Source organism: Hypanus sabinus, chromosome 15 (assembly GCF_030144855.1).
Source record: "Hypanus sabinus isolate sHypSab1 chromosome 15, sHypSab1.hap1, whole genome shotgun sequence".
NCBI classification, from domain to species: domain Eukaryota; kingdom Metazoa; phylum Chordata; class Chondrichthyes; order Myliobatiformes; family Dasyatidae; genus Hypanus; species Hypanus sabinus.
The window spans coordinates 67729067-67752557 of NC_082720.1; the positions used below are offsets into that span (position 1 = coordinate 67729067).

Genomic DNA, 23491 nt, shown 5'->3' on the forward strand with positions numbered 1-23491 from the left:
GGCCTGAAGTGTCCTGCAATGTTCTATGTTCAAATGCTGCAAAAGTATTTTACCCCTGATGGCAAGATTTCTCCTTGTGAATGAGAGTTAGTGTTGTTGGGGAGAATAGATGGGTTAGGATAGCATCAATGTAGAAGTTAATGGTTAATGCGTGATGTGGGCCACATGGACTTGTTCCTTTGCTCTGATACTGTGACTTTTTCCCTGAGCCATCTCTGCCTGGATGTCTGAATTCACTCCTCTAATACATCAATACCTTTGCATACTAACGATCCAACTGAATCCGAACTTGCTTCTTCTCCAGCCCTGGCATTGCACATCAGGGCTGTTCGGTGGCAAGTACAGGAGGGCTGTTGTCACCTGTCATCTGGGTTCAATCCTGATCTTTGGTGCTGCCAGTGTGGAGTTTGCACGTTCTTCCTGTCAGTACATTGCAGTCCTCTGAGTGCTTCAATCTTCCTCCCACATTACCAAAGAAGTGCCGATCGGTAGATTAATTGATTACATTATAAGATGGCAGAGCGGCCACTCTGGCTCCACCTAATGATGTCTAAATGTCAAATCTTGTAGAATATCTTTTATTTGTTGATTTATTTGTGGTAATAGTGCCTTATGTGTTTTCTGTGTCTATATGTACTGTGCTGTGGACTTTGGTCCAGAGGAGCATAGTTCTGTTTGGCAGTGTACATGTGTATGGTTGAATGATGATAAACCTGAATGTTGTAAATTGCCTGAAGTGCTTAAGTGAACAATAAGATTTGGGATGGGAAATTGAAAGGAATGTGGGAAAGGTAAGATATTGGTTGGGATAGGATTATTGAAAATGTGGATGCTTAAAGATTGATGTGTACTTGGTGGAGCAGGTGACAATTTCCTCACTGCTTAACACTATGACTCTGTCTCCTCGGACCCTTTCTGGTACCAAGCCTTCTTTTTGTAGTGTGGACTGCAAACTGTGCAGTACTCTTAATGTGGCCTGGTTAGTATTTTATGCGGAATCTAATGTGACCATAATATATAGGAGAAGAATTAGGCCATTTGGCCCATCAAGTCTGCTCTGCCATTTCATCATGGCTGATCCATTTTCCCTTTCAGCCTTCCCCCCCCCCCCCGTATCCCTTCATGCCCTGACCAATCAAGATTCTGTCAACCTCTACCTTAAGTATACCCAATGACTAGGCGTCCACAGCCACCTGTGGCAACAAATTCCACAGATTCACGACTCTCTAGCTAAAGAAATGCCTCCTCATCTCCATTCTAAAAGAAAGTCCCTCTGCTTTGAGGTTGTGTCCTCTGCTTTGAGAGTTCCCCCACCATAGGAAACGTCCACTCCACATCTACTCTATCGAGTGCTTGACATTCTACTCTACTCAACATTCAATTGGTTTCTATGAGTAACCACACTCGTCTCACACACTCTGACTCAGCCATTGAAGAAGGGCTTCTCTCTGACTTGTGGTCTCATTCCATTTCAGGTTCTGGCCTCGCTCATTATCCGCTTGGCTCTGGCGGAGACCTTCTGTCTGAACTGCGGAATTCTAGCTCTGGATGAGCCGACCACAAACTTAGACCGGGAAAACATTGAGTCACTGGCCCATGCTTTGGTTGAGTGAGTATCCCAAACGGACCTAGAAAACATTCAATCTGTATGAGTGAGCTTTCTGGTTCATCCCAAATTAATTCAGGTTTCGTTTTTGCATTGCGTTGGGATTGGTATTCATTCATTTTCGTCATTCATTCATTTAATTCTTCTTCTAACCTCAAGGGTAAATGCAGCACCCTAATCTACTTTCACACATGTAGCCAGCACTGTCAAAGTGTCAACCTCAATTACAAAAAAACAGTGAAGGGCTATGTAGGAGGGGAAGATAGATTGATCTTAGAGTAGGTTAAAAGGTCAGCACACCATTATGACTAATCTTCATCCAATCAGGTTTCTGCTCTCCCACATTGTTTCCCATTGAAGGAGAAATAATCAAACAGGAGAGATGGATGACAGGAGTATAAATACCACCAGACTGGACATGCCCAAACATCATCCTGGATGAAGGTAGCAGAGTTTGACATTGAAACATCTGTTATAATCAATAGCTGTACCCGGCTGGAAGCCTGAGAAGAGTTATTGGTTTAAACCCATTGGTTTCTTATTAAGGCTGTAGAGTGAAGGGTTTCAGTCGTGAATCCACAACTTCAATGACCATTTCTGGAAAGTAGACGATATACCAGTCGACCTTAGAAATGCAGTCATTATAACCATTTCAAGAAGGAAGACAAGTCCAGCTCTTCTCCCCCAATGGAGTGAGAATTGTTCCTGAACCTGGTGGTGTGGGATCTATATAGTAGGAGGAGGGCACGACCTGGGTGGTGGGGGTCTTCGATGATGGATACTGCTTTCATGTGGCAATATTCCTTGAAAATGTGCTCAATGGTACACATCAATGAAAGTGATTTGGAAGCAGTTCATCCATCATCCAGATCTGCCCAAGAAGAAATGGAGTATTTTCCCAAGTCAAACTAATGCTTTGAAGATATTTTTTATTACGTAGGTTCTAGATTCCATACCCACCAGCTCTAAAATGTGGTGATAGATATTTTAAACCAGACACCATGCAGGCAGGAAAGAGTTCAAAAAAACTTAATGCTCTTTATAAATGGAGTCACTTCATATTTAAATGCTGAAACTGACAGGCTTATGTTCTTCATGCTTGAAAGAGTATGGGGAACTGGATAAGTGGAATAAAACAAGTACTGTGTCTCTCTCCACACCATTTCTGGGAGACTGAAGCAAAGTCAGAAGCCTTTGAAGGAATGTGAGCTTTGACAGCCCTGCTTCCAGCCTCCTGTTCCTCCAAAATCCCCACAGATTCTTGTCTGCTGTCCTTGCAAAAATACAGTACACTACAGCCCACATCATGACCTCTGACGGCACTGTTGTAACAACACTTGAAGACTGGTGTGGAGACAGGATACCAGTGCCTCAGCACATCTTCTCCTGAAATCCTCATTCATGTGTTTGTGACATTCAGTCTGCAAATATTTCAGTGCTTTTTCTCCATGTCTCATTCTCCATTTACATAGACATTCCTTCACTGGTGGCTTCATCCACACCAACCCCCTTTTACTCATGACGTAAATATCCCAGAGGTATTAATTGCATACAGTCTTAATTATCATACACTCAGAACCGTGTGCTCTGATTCTGCTCAAATTTCACCTGCAAGTTTGAAGACACCACTGCAGCTCAAGTAACAATGAGCTGGAGGACAGGATGGAGATGGAGAGCCTGTTGACATGGTGTCTTGACAACAAGCTTTCCCTCACTGTTAGCACAGCAAACGTCATTCGTTTCAGGAAAAGGCAGTTTACATCAGTGGAACACAGAATACAGTGCAGACAGAGGACAGATACATGGCTCCTAGACATCCTATCCAGATGAGATACTGCTTGGTATGGTAACTGTTCTGCCTGTGACTGCAAGGAAATGCAGAGAGTGTGGATGCAGCTCAGCACATCAGAAACCAGTAAACTAGCCATAAACTAGCCAGCATAATCAAAGACCCAGACGTTCTCACTTCTCCCCTCTCCCATTGGGCAGCAGATACAAAAGCCTAAAAGCGCACACCACCAGGCTCAAGGACACTTTCTGTCCTGCTGTTGTAAGACTATTGAATAGTTTCCTAGTGTGGTTAGATGGACTCCTGACCTTTTAATTTAATTCATTATGTCCTTGCACTTTATTGTCTACCTGCACTGCACCTTATGAGAACAGTTTATTCTGCATTGATCTCTGTGAAAGGTATGTAAAACAAGGTATTCGCTGCATCTCAGTACATGTGACAATAATAAACCAATTTAAATTAATTACATATATTTAAGTTCAGGTGACAACCCACACCTATCCTGTAATTCCATAATCTGCCAGAAGAGTGCAGAAATGACATAAAGCCAAAGAATTTAAAAGAGTTCGTTCCTACCCTGTCACTTGTAAAAGTGCCATCCCCTTCTCTCATTTCCTCCATCTCTGCCATGTCTGCTCTCAAGGTGAGGCTTTTCATTCCAGAAATAATGGGATGTCCCCCTTGTTCAAAGAATGGGGCTTTCTTCCTCCACCATCAATGCTGCCCTCACCCACATCTCTTCCATTTCACTCATGTCTGCCTTCACTATGTCCTCCTGCTGCCCCACCAGGGATAGGATTCCTCTTGTTCTCACCTACCATCCCACCAGCCTCCGCATCCAGCATATAATTCTCCATAACAACTGCCTTCTCCAACAATATTCTACCACCAAATAGATCTTTCCCTTCCCACCACTTTCTGCTTTCCACAAGGATCACTCCCTACGTGACTCCCTTGTCCATTCAACCCTCCCCACTGATCTCCCTCCTGAAACTTATCCTTACAAACGAAACAAATGCCACAACTGCCCCTACATCTCCTCGCTCACTGTCATTCAGGGCCCAGACAGTCCTTCCAGGTGAGGCGACACTTCACCCTACTCTGTCTGATGTTCCCAGTGTGGTGTCCTGTATATCGCTGAGATCAGACACAGATTGGGAGACCGCTTCACCAAGCACCTAAGCTCCATCCAAAAGAAAAAGTGAGATCTCCCAGTGGCCATCCACTTCCCATCCCCATTCCGAAATATCCATCTGTAACCTCCTCCACTGCCACAATGAGGCCACACTCAGAACGGAGGATCAACACCTTATATTCCATCTAGGTAGCCGTCAAACTGATGGCGTGAATATCGATTTCTCAAACTTCTGATAACTGCCCCACCCCCTTTACCATTATCCCATTCCGGTTTCATTTTCTCATCCTTCCTTTTCTTCCATGATCTTCTGTCCTCTCCTGTCAGATTTTCCCTTTTCCAGCACTTTATCTCGTTCACCAATCAACTTCCCAGCTCTTTACCCCCCCCCACCCCACCCCACTAGATTCGCCTATCACCTTGTACTTCTTCCTCCCCTCCCCTCATCTTTTTTCCCAGTCCTGTGGGAGGGTCTCGGCCTGAGATGTCAACTGTTTACTCTTTTCCATAGATGCTGCCTGACTTGTTTGCGTTGCTTTGGATTTCCAGCTTTTACAGATTTTTTCAGCTTTAAAAACAAATCATCTTTTCCCCTTTTGGACATCACGTTGACACTGAGAGTTCTTCCTGTGTGCACTTACTGGTCATACTGATATTTTGTGGCAAACTGTTTTGCTGAAAACTTGATCTTTAAAAATGACTGAGCAAGGATCTGGAACCACATTTTGATTGAATACTTTGATAGTTAACTCTGGCATCTCCATGTGATCATATTTACATATTAAGACGATCCACCCATTTTCCATCTGTTCATCATCCTCCCGATTTTTGCATTATGTCTTACTCCTAAAAATTAATGGATAAGCCTCTAACCCTTTAAGTTTTAAAGATTGACTTTATTTGTCATGTGTGCTGTACATTGAAACATATCGTTAAGTGCATCGTTTGCATCTACGATCAACACTTGGGCATGCTGGGGACTGCCCGCTAGTGTCACAATGCTGTCAGCACCACCACAGCATGCCCACAATTTACTAACCCTTACTAATCAGTATGTCTTTGGAATTGGGGAGGAAATCAGAGCATCTAAAGGAAGCGCACACAGTCATGGGCAGAAAGTACAAACTCCTTACAGACAGTGACGGAATTAAACTCCAGTCCCTTGCACTGTAATAGTGTTATGCTAACTGCTGTGCTATTGTGCCACCTCTTAACTTTATCCTTGTGTAGTCTTGCTGTGCCTTAGCTCCCTTCATCCCATTCCATGCCTGCCCACCAATACCACTTCCCTCCTTTTACCCCACGCCCTCATTTCCCATTTCTGACTCCCTCTCGGTCTTGCATCCACACTGTGACTTGCCTCGTCCTTCCTCACCCCACCTGCCTTCTCCTTTGGCCGCCTCACCCTCTCAACCACTCGCCCCCTCTCCCTCCCTCCAGAACAACTCTCCAACCCACATTCCGTGAAGCCAATAAAGCTGATGAATTTTGGCACATGTTGACACATGCATTGGCCTGATGGCTTTCCAATTAGCTGAGAGAATTAAATGTGCCCCTTTGTGTGACCCATGATCACAGACTGACATAAAAGCCACGGCCAACCCAGGTTACATACTAAAGTCTGAAGTCCAACTTATACCCGAAACATTTTGACAAGAGTGCTGCCCTTAGCCAACCTTTGCATTGTGAGCAATGGCAGTGAGGTTTGGATGACAAGTGTGTTATCCTTCCTAACAAGGAATCAATTGTTATTAACCAGGATCAACTTTAGTTGCCATACACATTTATGTGTATTAGGGATTTGCTGTTATGTGTTAGCACAACATACAACAAAACAAACATTCAACAATTATAAAGAACGATATTAAAAGTTTAGAATAAATGGATATGGATTAAAATGTGCATAAATACATAATTGCCAGCATGTATATACCAGCAGCATTTTAAAAAGTGATTTAAAGTTATAAACATGAGAAAATCTGCAGGTTTTGAAAACCCAAAGCAACACACATAAAATGCTGGAGGAACTCAGCAGGACAGGCAACATCTATGGAAAAGAGTACAGTCGACGTTTTGGTCGCAGAATCTTCTTCAGGACTGGAAAGGAAGAGGATAGATACCAGAATAAAAAGCTGAGGCAAAGGGAAAGAGGATAGCCGGAAGGTGATAGAACTGTTTATTCATTTCCATAGACACTGCCTGACCTGCTGTGTTTCTCCAGCATTTTGTGGGTGTTGCAGTGGTTTAAAGTGTTTACCATGAAGTGCAGTGACTAAGAAAGTAGATAGTGGGAGGGGGTGGGGATGGGGCTAACTGGAATGGTTGATCAGATTAACTGCCTGGGGGAAGAAATTTTTAAGGTGGCGTGAAGTTTTTTTTAATAGCCCTATAGTGCTTACCAGAAGGGAACTTTGGGCAAAGACAGTTGGCGGGACAAGTAGCATCTGCAATGATATTTCCTATCTGATTCTTTGCCTCATGTGAGTCTTGTAGTGATGGCAGACTGCAGCCGATGACCAAGCTGTGTTGCTGTTTTCTAGGATAATAAAGAGCCGCTCAAACCAAAGCAACTTTCAGCTTCTGGTCATCACACACGATGAGGATTTTGTCGAGTTGCTGAGTCGTTCCCAATACGTCGAGCACTTTTACCGTATCAAGAAGAACATCGACCAATGCTCAGAAATCATTAAATGCCGCGTCAGCTCTTTGAACACCCATGTTTAGTAAAAACGTATGTCATGAATAATAGTTTTCAGGGTAAGCTGTAATGAGAACCATTTTATGAAACAGATACTGTTCTTTCTGGATGATTACAAGATTAGTCTTGTACTTTCTATTTTGTTGTTGATATAAAGTTTGAGTTTTTTCTTCTGACATGTAACAACATTGAACTGGTACAAAAATAAAACCAACTTACTTTCCCCATCCTTCACTCTCCCATCTATGCAACGTTGAAGTCAGTCATGGATGTGAATTTCAGGTGGATTCAGGAAAGTACAATTACACTTTTTCCATGAACTGTGTTTGAAATAGTACACTCAGTGGCCACTTAATTAGGTACACCTGCGGGACCAGCTCATTAATGTAAATATCTGATCAGCCTGTGGATATCTGTGGCAGCAACCCAGTGTCTAAAAGCATGGAGACGTGGTCAAGAAGTTCAGTTGTTGTTCAGACCAAGCATCAGAATGGGGAAGAAATGTGATCTAAGTGAATTTGACTGGAATGATGGTTGGTGCCAGATGGGGTGATTTGAGTATCTCAGAAACTGCTGATCTTGTGGGATTTTCATGCACAACAGCATTTACAGCGAATGGGAGGAAAAACAAAAACCATATATCTGGTGAGTGGCGGGTCTAGGGACAAAAATGCCTTGTATTTAGAGAGGTTGAAGGAAAATGGCCCATCTGGTTCAAGCTGACAGGAAGGCGACATTAACCCAAATATCCATGCACTGCAGCAGTGGTGTGCAGAGGGCATCTCAGAATGCAGAGCAGTGGGAACCTAGAAGTGGGTGGGCTACAGCAGCAGAAGACCACTCCTGTACAATTAAAAAAGGCCACTGAGTGTAGAAAAGACTGGCACTTCAGCCCATGAAGTTCCCCCCCCCCCCCCAAGTTAAAGCTATATCCTCTAGTATTTCATAAACACAAGAGATTCTGCAGGGCAAACACGAGGAAATCTGCAGATGCTGGAAATTCAAGCAACACACACAAAATGCTGATGGAACACAGCAGGCCAGGCAGCATCTATAGGGGGAAGCACTATCGACGTTTCGGGCCGAGACCCTTCGTCAGGACTAACCGAAAGGAAAGATGGTAAGAGATTTGAAAGTAGGTGGGGGGGGGGGGGGGGAATGCGAAATGATAGGAGAAGACTGGAGGGGGTGGGGTGAAGCTGAGAGCTGGAAAGGTGATTGGCAAAAGGGATACAGAGCTGGAGAAGGGAAAGGATCATGGGACGGGAGGCCTAGGGAGAAAGGGGGAGGGGAGCACCAGAGGGAGATGGAAAACAGGCAAAGTGGTGGGCAGAATGAGAGGGGAAAAAAGGAGGGGGGAAAAACACTAAATATATCAGGGATGGGGGAGGAGGGGCATTAACGGAAGTTAGAGAAGTCAATGTTCATGCAATTCTGCAGGGGCTGGGATTCTTGAGCAGCACGCAGCAAATGCTGGAGGAACTCAGAAGGTCAGGCAGCATCTGTAAAGCAAAATAAACTCTGATGAAGGGTTTTGGCCCAAAACATTGACTGTTTATTTCTCTCCATAGATGCTGCTCAACTTGCTGAGTTCCTCCAGCGTGTTGTGTATGTTCCTCAAGTATCTGGCATTTCCACCATGTGGACAAAGACAAACTATCTATGCTGTCAATGCCTTACACTTTATGTACCTCTCTCTCCAGCCTCTGACATTCCAGAGAAACCAATCCTAATTTATACTCTGGAGTCCTGGAGATGACTTGCTTGAAGTTCTTCTACACCCTCTCAAAAGCCTCCACATCCTTCATGTAAAGCAGTGACTGAAACTACACACAATGTTCTAAATATGGCCTAAACAAAGAGTTATACGGCTGTGATGTGACTTTTAAACTCTTATACAGAATGCCTTGACTGACAAAGGCTAGTACAGGCAGTCCCCGGGTTACAAACGAGTTCCTTTCCTGAGTCCGTCTTTGTTCAAGTCGGATTTGTACAGAAGTCGGAACAGGTACATCACAATGTAATGTGTGCGTTTGTTATTGCAAACAACTGTATTTAACTCAAATTTTCTATGTAATAGCCTTTATGGCTGGCCGTTCGTAAGTACAAGTTGTTCATAATTCGGGGACTGCCTGTAGTGCTGTATGCCTCCTTTAACACCCAGCTGCTTGAGTCGCATTTCCAGGGAACTATGGAATTGCACTCCAAGATCCCTCTGTACATAATGCTCCTAAGGGCTTATCATTTACCACTTAATTTCCCTTTATACTTTTGATCTTCCAAAGTGGGACACTTTGCACTCAATCTGCCACTTCTCTGCCCATATCTTTAACTGATCCGGTTAAATCCTTTGACAACCATCATCACTATCTACAACTCCACCAACCTTTGTGTCATCTGCAAACTCCCTAACCAGCCCACCTACTGTACCCTTTCATCCAAACCACCACAAACAACAGGGGTCCCAGAATTAATCCCTGTAGGGCAGCACTTGTCACAAACCCCAGTCAGAGAAACACCCATTCACCATTATCCTCTGCCTTCTATGGCCAAGAGTTATTTAAAACAAGTAATAATTAGAGTGAGTGGGGAAGCTAGGTTGTAGTCCAGTATTAGCCATTTTCTCAGTGCAGGAAAGCTGAGATATGTGGCTGACTATACACTTTCCTCAAATAAAGTTTCATCTCTTTGAATCTGTGAATCTTGCTAGTTTATTCTGCTCTCCATTCCAGCTAGGCCCTTGAAGAAGTTCCAAGTTGTGCCTTGATATCACCTAAGGTTGGTGCAGCTTGAATTATTTGAATAAGCTTGCCCACTGTCCATCAATCTCAGTAAGCAGAGAGTGAAAAGGGCAATGGGCACATTTGATAAATTCTGAAATTGGTTGTCAGTGACTTGACACACCATACGTACATTTAAAGTACCGAACTTAGAAAGCTATCTTTAGCACAATTATTGGAGCAACTACAAATGAAAAGAACTTGTCGAATCAAGTACAGCGTCTCAAGCCTAAAACTTTAGTTCAGAAAATTTGGTAATGTTGGGACTGCAAAAGTTGTAAGATGTCATTACTTTGCTTTGTAAACATTGTAAACTTTTTCTGAATCAGAATTAGGTTTTGTTATCACTGACTTATACAATGTGAAATTTGTTTTACAGCAGCAGGGACATTAAAATTTACTATAATTTACAAAATTAAATAATACAAATAAAAAGAACATGATGATGTTCATGGACTATTCAGAAATCTGCTGCCAGAAGGGAAGAGCTCTCTCTGAATCATTAAATTTGGACCATCTCTGGTAGTGATGAGAAGCAGGCATTTCCCGCACAGCGAGAATCCTTAGCGATGGATGCTGCCTTTTTGAGTCATTGCCTCTTGAAGATGGGGAGTGCTGTGATCGTGATGAAGCTGGCTGAGTCAATAAACCCTCTGCCACCTTGCAGTCCATGCATTAGAATCTCTGTTTCGTAGAACATAGAACGGTACAACACAGGAACAGGCCATTCAGCCCACAATGTTGTGCTGAATCAGCTAAAAAGTAAATCAAACACCCCAAAAAACTAATCCCTCTTACCTACACAATGTCTCTATCCCTCCATCTTCCTCACATTCATGGACCTAACTAAACATCTCTTAAAAGCTGCTAATAAATTTGCCTCTGCCACCACCCCAGGCAGCGTACTCCAGGCATCTGAGTAAAAAAAATACTTACCCATTTAGAACTACCCACTTTCATCTTCAATGCATGCATTCTGGTATTAGACATCTCCACTCTAGGAAAAAGATAATCACTGTCTGCTCCATCTATGCCTCTCATAATCCTTATATACCTCTATCAGATCTGCCCTCAGCCTCTGCTGTTCCAAAGAAAACAACCAGTCTCTCAGGAAAGCACATGCCTTCTAAACCAGGAAGCATCCTAGTAAACCTCTTCTGCACCCTCTCCAAAGCCTCAACATCCCTCCTATAGTGGGGCGACCAGAACTGTATGCAATACTCCAGATGTGGCCTCACCAGTGTTTTATAAAGTTGCAACATAACTCCTTTGCTTTTGAACTAATAAAAGCAGACATTCCATGAGCCTTCTTAACCACCTTATGGACTTATCTAGCCACTTCCACAGAGCTATGAATTTGGACCCCAAAATCTCTCAGCTCATCAACACTGTTATGGTCTCCTTACATTTGTCCTACCAAGGGCAATGCCTTACATTTATCTGGATTAAGCTCCATTTGCAATTTCTCTGCCCTGCTCTATATTGTGTTGTATTCTTTGCCAGTCTTCAACACTATCCACAACTCCACCAATCTTGGTATCATTTGCAAACTTAATAACCCAACTATCTACATTTTCATCCAGGTCATTTGTATATATCCCAAACAGTGGAGGTCCCAGCACAAATCCCTGCAGAATACCACTGATCCCAAACCTCCTGCTCAAATAAGTCCTTTCAACCACTATTCCCTGTCTTCTATATGCAAACATCTGAATTCAAACAGCCAATTCGCTACGGATCCTATGTCTTAATTTTCTGGATTAGCCCAGGAGGACTTTGTCAATTGTCTTACCAAAGTCCATATAGACAACATCCACCGCTCTACCCTCATCAGTTTTCACAGCAAAATCCATGCCATGACGTAACCAGTCAGAATGCTCCCCACCATACATCTGGAGAAAATTTGTAAGCGACTTTGGAGACGTACTCAAACTCCTCATGAAGTAGAGCTGCTGCCGTGCCACCTTCTTGTGTGCATCAATGAATTGGGCACAGAATAGATCTTCCGAGGTGCCAAGAACATTGAACCCTTTCCACCATTGACCTTTCAGTGAAGAATGGCGTGTTTTCTCCTGATTTCCGCTTCCTTAATGAATGAAGTGTTTAAGTTGTTTAGTAATGTAAAGTCATGATAGAAACTAAGTCTATAAGGTAATGGCCAGAATTGTTCTGTTAATGAAGCCTGTAGCCACTCTGGCATATCCTGTTCAGGGATATAAAATTGCCTCCTATTTTTTGCCTCACCACATTGAGGCTTTCAAGTCCAATAAAACTGCTAGAGGTCGTTGGAGAAAGTGCTTTGAAATGTTTCTCTGCAGTAGTTTGCAGTCTTTGTTATTGTTCCATTGTGCTGCAGAGGAAGCTGTAAGTGCATGGCTTCCACTTTCATTACTCTGCGCTGTCTGCAAGGAAGGAGGAAATGAGACAGTTTGTCATGTTCATGTCATGTCGTAGCCAGCTACTGATGGAAACTCGTACTGAAGTCTGAAACTAAATATAAAAGATACTGTGGGAGAAAAAAAAACTGCAGGTCAGACAGCATCTAGGGAAAGACAAGTTGTAAAAACCTTCATCGGAATTTGTAGAAGTGGGTTTAAAATTCAGGCTTGATCATATTTTGATTAAATCCAACCTGAGCCATCGTTATGATAATAGCTGGCCGGAGTTTGGCACATGAAGGAAGCGGGTGCATCCTGGTGTGGTCTTCTGTAGCCCATCCACTTCCAAGATTCAATGTGTTGTGCATTCAGAGATGCTCTCTGCACGCCACTGCTGTAACGTGGTTGTTTGCTTTCCTGTCCACTTGAACCATTCTGGCCACTCTCCTCCAACTTCTCTCATTAACAAGGTGTTTTTGCCCACAGAACAGTCAAGCACAGGATGTTTTCTTATATTTTTTTATTTCTCACTCCATTCTCTGTAAACTCTAGAGACCTGTGTGTGAAAATCCCAGGAGATCAGCAGCATCTGAGATGCTCAACCCACACCATATGGCACCAACAATCATTGCACGATCATAGTCACATAGATCACATTTCTTCCCCATTCCGATGTTTGGTCTGAGCAACAACTAAACCTTTTGACAATGTTTGCATTGAATTGCTGCTGGATGACTGGCTGATTAGATATTCACTTTAACAAGATGTTCCTAATAAAGTGGTCACTGAGTGTAGTTGGGTTTGGGTTGTGTCTGGACTCTGGGGAAATTTTTGCCACTACAGCTCAGGGTTCTATTTGTATGGAATCATTCGATGGTCCTCACTACAACCCTTATGGCCCTAATCCATATGACACTCCTCTCACCTGTCTACCTGGGGCAGGGCAGAGAGGGGGGGTAATTCTGAAAACTCATTAGCCGAGTCCACAAGGGTTTGAGTTGGGGGGCCAGTATCTGTCTCTTTGTGATTCATCTGTGGTTTTGAGCCAAATGATGTAAGATAAGTGTGCCAGCTTTACTTTGTGCTTTTATGAATACTACATCACAGAATAAGTCAAGTTCACCCATTTCTCCAGGTATATGGAGGAATTTAAGGTGGAGGGTTATATGACAGGCAGGGTTTAAGGGTCGGCACAACATTGTGGGCAGAAGGGCCTGTAACGTGCTGTATTGTTCTATGTTCACCTGCACCAAGTCTTTACAAAGATTGTCCATTTCATTCATGTTCATGATCTTCCATATAGACTTTTCTACCCGTTTTAAAATACCTGTGTTTTCACATTGTAACAGTGATACTTCACCAGAGTAACACACCACAAAATGCTGGAGGTCGGGCAGCATCTGTGGAAAGGAATAAAGGTTGACGTTTCGGATCGAGACCCTTCATCCTGATGGAGGGTCTACCGATGCTGCCTGACCTTCTGAGTTTCCTCAACATATTCAGTGACTCTGGTTTACCAGCATCTGCAACATCTCTTGCGCTTACTGACGATAATCTCAAAACCAATCCTGAGGCTTCCAGTCATTGGTTAGACATGCAGTCTCACTGGGGAAATAGTGTGCTTTCAAAACTCATTCCAGATGTCAATTGATGGCTGGTCCCTTCACTGCATTTTATTCTCTGGTGAAGCATGTAGGTTCACTAGTAGGTTCATGATTAAAGGCACCCAGCCCTCTGTCTAAGTAACTTTCTGGCAGGTGATACTCATGACATTGAGGGTGAAATGTCCAGAATGAATTGAACAATCCATAAAGGTTTAGTGTGACCTTGTACACAATGCCTCAGTTTATAAAACAATGGTTCAAGTTCAAGTTTATTGTCATCTGACTACATATATACAACCAAACAAAGCAACATGCCTCCGGACCATGGTGCACCCACAAAACATTATCACACAGACATAAAACAAAATATTACCACAAAGTAAGTAAATAAAATATAACTCAAAGTGCATGTAGTGCACAGCACAGGTAAACAGTTAACAGCTCGCTGGCCTAGTGAAGACCTCGGTGCTGACAGAGTCTCATAGCTTTCCTTTTCAGTCCTGAAGAAGAGTTTCAGCCCGAATCGCCAACTGTTCATTCATTTCCATTGATGCTGCCTGACCTGCTGAGATCACCCAGCGTTCTGTGTGTTGCTTTGGATTTCCAGCACCTGCAGATTTTCTCTTGTGTGTGAAACTGTTACCCAGTCTGACACTCCTAGTCCTGATGTGCCTGTACCTCCTTCCTGACAGTAGTGGGTCAAAGAGACTGTGGGATAGGTGGTAGGGATCATCAACAATGCTTCTGGCCCTTTGTATACAACACTCCCGGTAAATGTCACAAACAGGAGGGAGGGAGACCCCAATGACCCCCTCAGTGGTCTTAACTATCCTGTATAGGGTCTTGCTTCTGTACCACGCAATGATGTAGTCAGATAGGATACTCTTGAAGGTGCTCCTGTAGAAAGCTGTTAGAATGGGGGCAGGGAGTCTTGCATGCCTCAATCTCTGCAGAAAGTGTGCCTTCTTTACTAATGAGGAGGTGCTGAGGGTCCAGGTTAGATCATTCTTTTAAACGCACATCAAGGAACGTTGTTCTCTTAAAGAAGTTTTAAATTGACTTTTTCCAATATAAGACCCCTCCCTATCCTGCCACTTTTACAGGTTTCAAATTTCTTTAACTCTTCCACTCTTGAAAGAGCATTACTAATGGCTCCGTAATCTGTTTTTTTAAGAACCCTGAGGTGTAGTTCACCTGGTCTAGGTGACTTATCTACCTTATGACCTTTCAGCTTCTGGAGCATCTTCACCTTACTAATACCAGCTGCACTCATTTCTACCCCCCTGACACTCTTGACAAACTGCTTTTGTCTTCCACAGTGAAGACTGTTTATATATCTGAAAAATTCTCTTCTCTGCTTTCAAGTGATTCATGGGAGTTTTTAAAATCTGTTAGAAAACGCTAAAGGCTTTGTCGCTCTTTATCTGAGAATGGCTTGTCTGATCGTATAGCACTTCAAGGAGGGTCGGCCACCATTTTACAGTCGAGTGACTGCTGTAGATCTTGAACCACAACCTACGTGGAGGAAATGTTCTCTAGATGGAATATTAGGAGATAGAATTTTCCTGCATTCATTTATCAGTTTAATTTGTAAGTTATATCTCCAAATTACACCAGGAGCTACACTTTTATGTGATATGCTTTTTAATGTAATATGATAAGTAGCTAACTAATGGCACAGGTCCTGAGAGGTAGAAGTCTGGCTCACCTAAGCAGTTAGTTGCTTTAGCCTTGCTGTCATGAAGTTGGGGGGTCACAAAAAGCAAACTCAAAATGCTGGAGAAACTCAGCAGATCAGGCAACATCTATGGGGGAGAGGGTAAGTAAACAAACAGCAAACATTTTGGCCTAAGATCCTTCATCAGGACTGCAAAGGAAGAGGAGGGGGAAGATGGCAGGAGGGGAAGTAGTACAAGATGGGTGGGTGGGGGAAGAGGGATTATGTGGGAAGCTGACAGGTAAAGAGCTGAACTCGAGTCCAGCAGGTCACATACCTATGGAAATGAATAAAGAGTTGATGTTTCAGGCTGAGACCCATCAGGACTTGAAAGAAAGGGGGAAGATGCTAGAATAAAAAGGGATGAAGGGAAGGAGAAACATCTAGAAGGTGATTGGTAAAGTCTATGGGTGGGGGGAAGTATGAAGTAAGATGAGAGGTGATAGATGGAAAAGACAAAGGGCTGAAGAAGAAGGAATCTGAGAGGAGAGGATAGTGGACCATGGGAGAAAGAGAATGAGAAGAGGCACCAGGAGGAGGTGATAGACAGGTGAGGAGAAAAGATAAGAGGCCAAAGTGGAGAATAGAAGAGTGAAGGGGGGGGGGGGGGAATTATCCGAAGGAGGAATTGATACTCATGTCATCAGGTTGGAGGCTACCTAATTGGAATGTTGCTTCTCCACCCTTTCAGTGGCCACATCTTGGTCGTAAAGGAGGCCATGGATCAATATATCAGAATGGGATGAGGATAGAAGTTAAAGTGGTTGGCCACCAGGAAATTTAGCTTTTTCTGGATGGGGTGGAAAGGGAAATCCATGCCATCAGGTTACAGGCTACCCAGACAGAATATCAGGTGTTGCTCCTCCACCCTGACAGTGGTCTCATTGCAGATGTCAAAGAGGCCGTGGGCCAGCATGTTGGAATCAGAATGGGAAGTAGAATTAAAATGCATGGCCACCGGGATATCTGGTCTTTTGCAGCAGATGGAGTGAAGCTGCCTGACAGAGTAGAGCCCCAGTCTCATGATGTTGCAATCAAACCCACATCCACCACTTCCTCTGTAACTCATTCCACACTCGCACCACCCTCTGAATGAAGAAGTTCACTTTAAATATTTCACCTCTCTCCGCTAACCTGTAGTTCTCATATCACCCAACCTCAAGGGGGAAAACCTACTTGCATTAACCTTATCTACACTCCTCATAATTTTATGTACCTCTACCAAATCTCCCTTTATTCTCCTAGGCTCCAGGGAAGAAAGTCTTAACCAATTCAATCTTCCCCTTTAACTTAGATCCTCAAGTCTTGGCAATAGCCTTGTAAATTTTCTCTGTAGTCTTTCAATCTTGTTCCCATCTTACCTTGACCTAAAGTTCCCATTAATTACCACTAGAGGGCACCATTATCAGCACATTAAAAAGTCAAAAATTCTGGCAACGATTTATTTAAACAATATCTTTAAAACAGCAAATTATTCCAATGTACCTCACAGGAGCGTTAGCATTAAAAGAAAATGACACCAATGCACATAAGGAGATATTAGAGCATGTGACTATAGCCTTGCTTAAAGATGTGGAAGCTAAACATCTTAATGGAAATATGGAAGAGGTTTCAGGAAGAAAATCTAAAGCTTAGGATATTGGAAACTAAACAGTGATGAAGAGATAAAATTTTAAATCAACTAGATAGAATCAGAGGAGTATCTCAAGAGATTGAGGATACTGCTGAGATAGAAGGGAGGGATAAGTATTTGAAAGTACGTTTACGCAAAGAAAACTGTAATGGCCTGGCATCCAGCTGTCTGTAAATCTTGGTTATTCACTCACTAGTCAAGAATGTAAGCTGGAAATCCAGATTGCACATATCTAAAATGTGGGCTGGGGGTACAGGCAGAGCCAGGGTTATGGTAGAGAACATCTGGTGTTTGAAACATAGGTCTGTGGACAGTCCCAAGGTCCAATCTGTATGTTTCTTGCATATTTCAAATTCATGAGTTTCACTGAAAAAAATATTATAATGCATGTAAAGTGTTTTCGAAAGTGACTATAAGTGTGTTTAGGTGTCAACATGAGTAATATCCAATTGTCTAACACTCTGCTAACCACCAAATTCCCAATGATGTTGTTTTATTTGATTTTAAGTAAGAGCGATAGTGCCGTGGAGAGTATTGCTGCAACATAGCCTGGTATGGAACCACCGATGCCCAGGAAAGGCAAAGGCCGCAGAAAGTGGTGGATACAGCCCAGTCTATCGCAGGTAAAGAAGCCTCCACTATTTAGCACAGTTACGTAAATGGAGAGTTGCCATAAGAAAGCAGTATCTAGCATCAAGGACCCCAACCATCCAGCATGTTGCTCCCTTCTCCATTGCCATTGGCCAGCAGGTACAGAAGCCTTAGGTCCCATACCACTAGGTTCAGGAACAGTTATTAGCCTACAACCACCAGGCTTCTGAACCGTCATGGATAACTTCACTCATAACAACTCCTAACTGATTCTATGGCCTACAAACTCACCTTTAAGGATCACCTTTAAGGACAAACATTGGTTGTTTGTCAATCTTTGTTTTTTGTTTGTAATTTCTTTATTTTCCTGTAAGTGTCTGCAAGACGATTAATCCTAAGGTACAAGGGGTGATTGATAAGTTTGTGGCCCAAGGTAGAAGGAGTCAATTTTACAAAACCTAGCACATTTATTTTTCCTACATTTACACACTTAGTCCAGCGGTCGTGGAGCATACGGATCCCTTCTTTGCGTCTTGGATCTCCAGAAGTGGTCGACAGCAGGGGTGATTGATAAGTTTGTGGCCTAAGGTAGAAAGAGATGAATTATTAACTTCAAACTTTTTGCATTTTCACTCAAAGAGTTGAACTGCACGTGCATGTAACGAGAGCTGTATAACTCATCTCCTTCTACCTTAGGCCACAAACTTATCAATCACCCCTGCTGTGCACCACTTCTACAAAGAAGGGATCCATATGCTCTACGACTGCTGGACTGAGTGTGTCAATGTAGGAGGGGACTATGTTGAAAAATAAATGTGCTAGGTTTTCTAAAATTGACTCCTTCTACCTTAGGCCTCGAACTTATCAATCACCCCCGTAACCTACTGAATATAAACTTTTAAATTCATTAACAGTGTTCATTAATAGTGCATATCTAATTGCCCATTTTGAAGGCAGTTGCTGTCATGATCTAAGGCAGTCCTGTTGTTCAAAGTGCTGCCACAATTAGCAAGACATTAATCAGTGGCAAAGAAGAAACACAGATTTCCAAATCAGGACAGTGTAGGATTCGGAAGGATATCTACACAGAGTGGCATTACTACCATTGCCTAGGTTGTGTGGGAAATGTGATGGCGATTTCCCATTTTGTTGCATATTCTAGTGAAAAGAGGAGTGAGAATTGAGTGGTGGACATTGATCAAAGAAGGTATTTTGGCTAAACACGAGATTCTGCAAATGCTGGGCATTGCACACAAAATGCTGGAGGAACTCTGCAGATCAGCAAGGTCTATGGAGCCGAGATCCTTCATCAAGAATGGTGTCCCGATGAGGGATCATTCTGCATCCTTACAGTTGTTTCTTACAACAGTAAGTAGGAGGAAAAGGTTAGTTACCAGAACTTCTTCCAGGAGCAGTGCCTCAAAAAAGTGACATGCAACATTAAGGACCCCCATCACCCAGTCCATGCCCTATTCTCATTGCTAACATCTGGGAGGAGGCACAGAAGTCCAAAAACACACGCTCAACGAATCAGGAGCAGCTTCTTCCCCTCGGCTATCTGATTCCTGAATGAACAATGAACCATGAGCATTACCTCACTAACTTCTTTTATTTATATTTTTGCAGTACCTATTTAGCTATTTATATATATATATATTTATATAATTACAGTAAATATATATATTTACTGTAATTCAGTTTTTTCTCTATTATTATGTACTGCATTGTACTGCTGCCACAAAGTCAATGAAATTCACTACATGTGCCAGTGATATTAAACTTGATTCTGGTTCTGATTGTTCTTGAAATGGGTTAAAAGGTCAACACAACCTCCTAGGCCAATGAACCTGCACCGCACTGCACAATGTTTTAACAGGCTACTTCTGGACCTTTCTTTTAAGAGACATATGGCAAAGCAAGCAGTGATGTGGGTACAATCCTTAAGGGGCAACATATTTAAAGGAACCGTTATAGTCCTTCAGTCACTTTTCTTTAATTTCTCATATAACAATGAAAGAAAGAAGGAGAGGAAAAACACATTAAAATAGCTGCCCATTTTCCATGTGCTTCAAACTGGCATGAAGTACTTGTGCTGGTAAGTACTCCACCCTATCTTGGGGTTTGTGGTGTATACTATGGTATCTCCTCATCTACTTCTATCAAACAAGCCTCATCCGCATACTTCCTGCGCTGGTAGCTGTTCTTCCTATATGCCCTCACAGTATTTGATTTGGGGGCCCAAACTGAGTCAAGCCACCACAGCCTTCTGCCATGCCTGGCTCTTGGCTCGATACTGTCAAAAGGTTGTCCGCTGTGAACCATTGCCCTTCATCTGTGGTTAGTTACCTCTGGTAAACTGTCCACCGAACTTGTAACATACTGAAGATGAAGGAAGTTTTTGAAGCAATTTTCCCAGGTGTCTGACAAATAGTCATCTGTCACCACATAATTTTCCCAGCTGGCTGAATCAGATCTGAGCCAATTTTGTCCCATCCTTTCAAACAATCTACATCCTACTTCAGCTGCATTGACATTTGGTTGAATGCTTGGATTCTACCAAGCCACCAGTGCCTTTGGCTGTATATGGTCATGGTTTCATGTTCTCCTCCTCCACAATCTGTATCCAGCCTTGGTTATGGTATATAGTTGTCATCTCTGTTGAGGTCATTGATCATCTAATTTATCTGGTACTGAATGGGAGTGAATAATGAGATCATGGTTGATCTTTATCTCTGCACTTACTTCAAATGATAGAGTAATGGAGGCATATAGACCCGTTGATTCTTTGGATCAATGTCGACCATCAAACACGTGTTTACATCAGTCCCATTTATCATTTTTTATCCGCTTGTTTTATTGCTATATTTATTCTTTGTGTTTCATGAACTATTTCACCGGTAACCCTCTCTCCATATATGTTGTTGTTACTTTTCACACCCCGTGGTGCATCCGGCGGTATTTTTGCAATCTCCTTAGCATTTATTTGTTTTTACGAGGCTGAGTTGCTAGCTTGATGCCCCACAGCGTGGATGGAAAGCATGCGAGGGGTCGGCCAGATTCAAACCTGGCCAACTTGCTTCAAATTGCTGATGCCTCCACTCCACAGCCAACATATATATGTGAATACATGCTTTCTATACACAGTCTCTAAAAATTAGACTGCTTTCTTGTTCTTCTAAAGTCCATAGTCTCCTACTTCCACAGGCCTTGCTCCCACGTCGTAGTCTGCTGTTTGCATGATTTGTTTTTCTCATGCGTTGAATGTTTGATGTTTTGATTACTTTCATGGTGTTTCTTTGTTTCATGTGGTACGATGAATCTCAGGGCTGTACACTGTATAGATCGATAATAAATGTGCTTCGAAACTTTCTGCTACCTTCTTACTCACTCTCTTTACCTGTCCGCCCTGTTATGCAGATTTGCATCCTCCTGGTGATCCCAGCCCGCTCTGCGTCATTACCATATGGGGATATGTCACATCTGAATTTCCACCTATGTCAATAATATATCAAGTCAAGTCACTTTTTATTGTCATTTCGACCGTAACTGCTGGAACAGTACACAGTAAAAACGAGACGACGTTTTTCAGGACCATGGTGCTACATGAAACAGTACAACATCTACACCGAACTACGAAAAAACAACAGCGAAAAAACTAGACTACAGACCTACCCAGGAATGCATAAAGTGCACAAAACAGTGCAGGCATTACAATAAATAATAAACAAGACAATAGGCACAGTAGAGGGCAGTAGGTTGGTGTCAGTCCAGACTCTGGGTATTGAGGAGTCTGATGGCTTGGGGGAAAAAACTGTTACATAGTCTGGTCTTAAGAGCCCAAATGCTTTGGTGCCTTTTCCCATACAGCAGGAGGGAGAAGAGGGGTGCGTGGGGTCCTTCATAATGCTGTTTCCCTTGTAGATGGAGCATGTAGTGTAAATGTCTGTAATGGCGGGAAGAGAGACCCCAATGATCTTCTCAACTGACCTCACTATCTGCTGCAGCATCTTACCATCCGAGATGGTGCAATTTCCGAACCAGGCAGTGACATAGCTGCTCAGGATGCTCTCAACACAATCTGTAGAATGTGATGAGGATGATAAGAATATATGTGCCAACCGGCGGTGTAGTGGCATCCGCACCAGACTTTGAGGTGAGTGGTCTCGCCAGCTCCTCGCACACTCCCTACCCATGCTAGGTTGAGTGTCGAGCTAGCAACTCAGCCTCATAAAAAAAAACAGACAAGTGCTAAGGAAACAGCAAAGTTACCACCCGATGTGCCATAAGGCACAGAAAGCAGTAACAACAATAATATGAATGATGAATAGCTGTAGATCCTGATAAGGTCACTGTACACACGCCGGTAGTCAGAAAAGTGCCCATTTATACCAATTCCCCATTTACATTATCTATGTGCTACCCCCAACATAAGGTAGGATAGGTGGTAAAACTAACTTTCCCATCTGAAAAAAGAAGGCATTGGTTGAAGGTGAGAGGTAGGGGATTTAGAGGGGAACTGTGGGGAATTTCTTTCTCATACAGGATGGTGGTAATCTGCTATCTGAAGTGACGTTGGAGGCAGACACACACCATTTAAGAAGTATCTGGAACACAGATGAATCACCAAGGCATAGGGCGTTGTAGACCTAATGTGATAACTAGGATTAGTATAGATAGGTACCACAAACAATGTACACATGGTGGGTTGAAGGGTTTGTCTCTGTGCTGTTTGTCTGTATGACACTAATTCTCTGGACTCCTAATTTTATGTCGTAATCTTATTTACAGTGCTGTGCAAAATCTTAGTGATATATATATATATAGCTAGGTGCATAAGTTTTTTGCACAGTCCTGTATTTTATGTAACAATCTGATATAAAAGTACGCCATCAAATCCATCTTGAAAATCCAGGTATTGTACACCTAGTCCTTAACCACTCAAGTTATTTCCTTAACTGTTTACATACTTTAAGAAGACACCAATATGACCTTCTCGCCTTAGAATCAGTTCCACTGCTTCTCTTGTGATTGCGAGACCCTGTTGGATATTGTTAATGTGGGTAGCTGCATGTCTGATTCACTGATATATTGGCGGACAGCAGGAGCGTTTTGTGGCCTTGGTCGTGGCGAGGACAAAGCTTCAAGCCTTGTTTACAGCTGCCTAGGGGAGAGGCATTGGAGACATTGCCACCCATCTGTGGCATGGAGTCCATGCCGGAGTTGATGCTGCCCCCAAGTGTTTGCTCTGCAGAAGACAGGCCAAACAGTGTTTGACTGTAGGTTGCTGCAATTTTCATGGACTCAAAACCCTGAATGATTTTTTTTTGTGTAACTGTGTTTTACTGATATCCTATATGTGCTTGCTGTCTTATATGTGTCTTGTGTTGTGCATGACTGTTGGGACTATGTTCTGTACCTTAGCCCCAGAGGAATGCTGTTCTATTTGGCTGTATTCATGGGTCTTCACGTATGGTTGAATGACAATTAAATTTTAACTTGAACTAATCATAGTGTCATTTTCTAAACGTCCCACACAACATACACAGTCATGGATGTC

General features: G+C 42.8%; 1 protein-coding gene across 2 annotated transcripts in view; it reads left to right on the top strand.

Annotated features, from left to right (window-relative positions):
• rad50 (RAD50 homolog, double strand break repair protein) overlaps positions 1-7460 on the top strand; it is a 171722-nt gene extending 164262 nt beyond the window's left edge. For both annotated transcript variants that reach the window (XM_059990483.1, XM_059990484.1), the window contains 2 exons: positions 1476-1609; positions 7074-7460. In XM_059990483.1, coding sequence (XP_059846466.1) covers positions 1476-1609; positions 7074-7257 — 318 coding nt within the window. In that variant the 3' untranslated portion in view covers positions 7258-7460. The remainder of the gene's footprint in view (positions 1-1475; positions 1610-7073) is intronic.
• The last annotated feature ends 16031 nt before the right edge of the window (positions 7461-23491 follow it).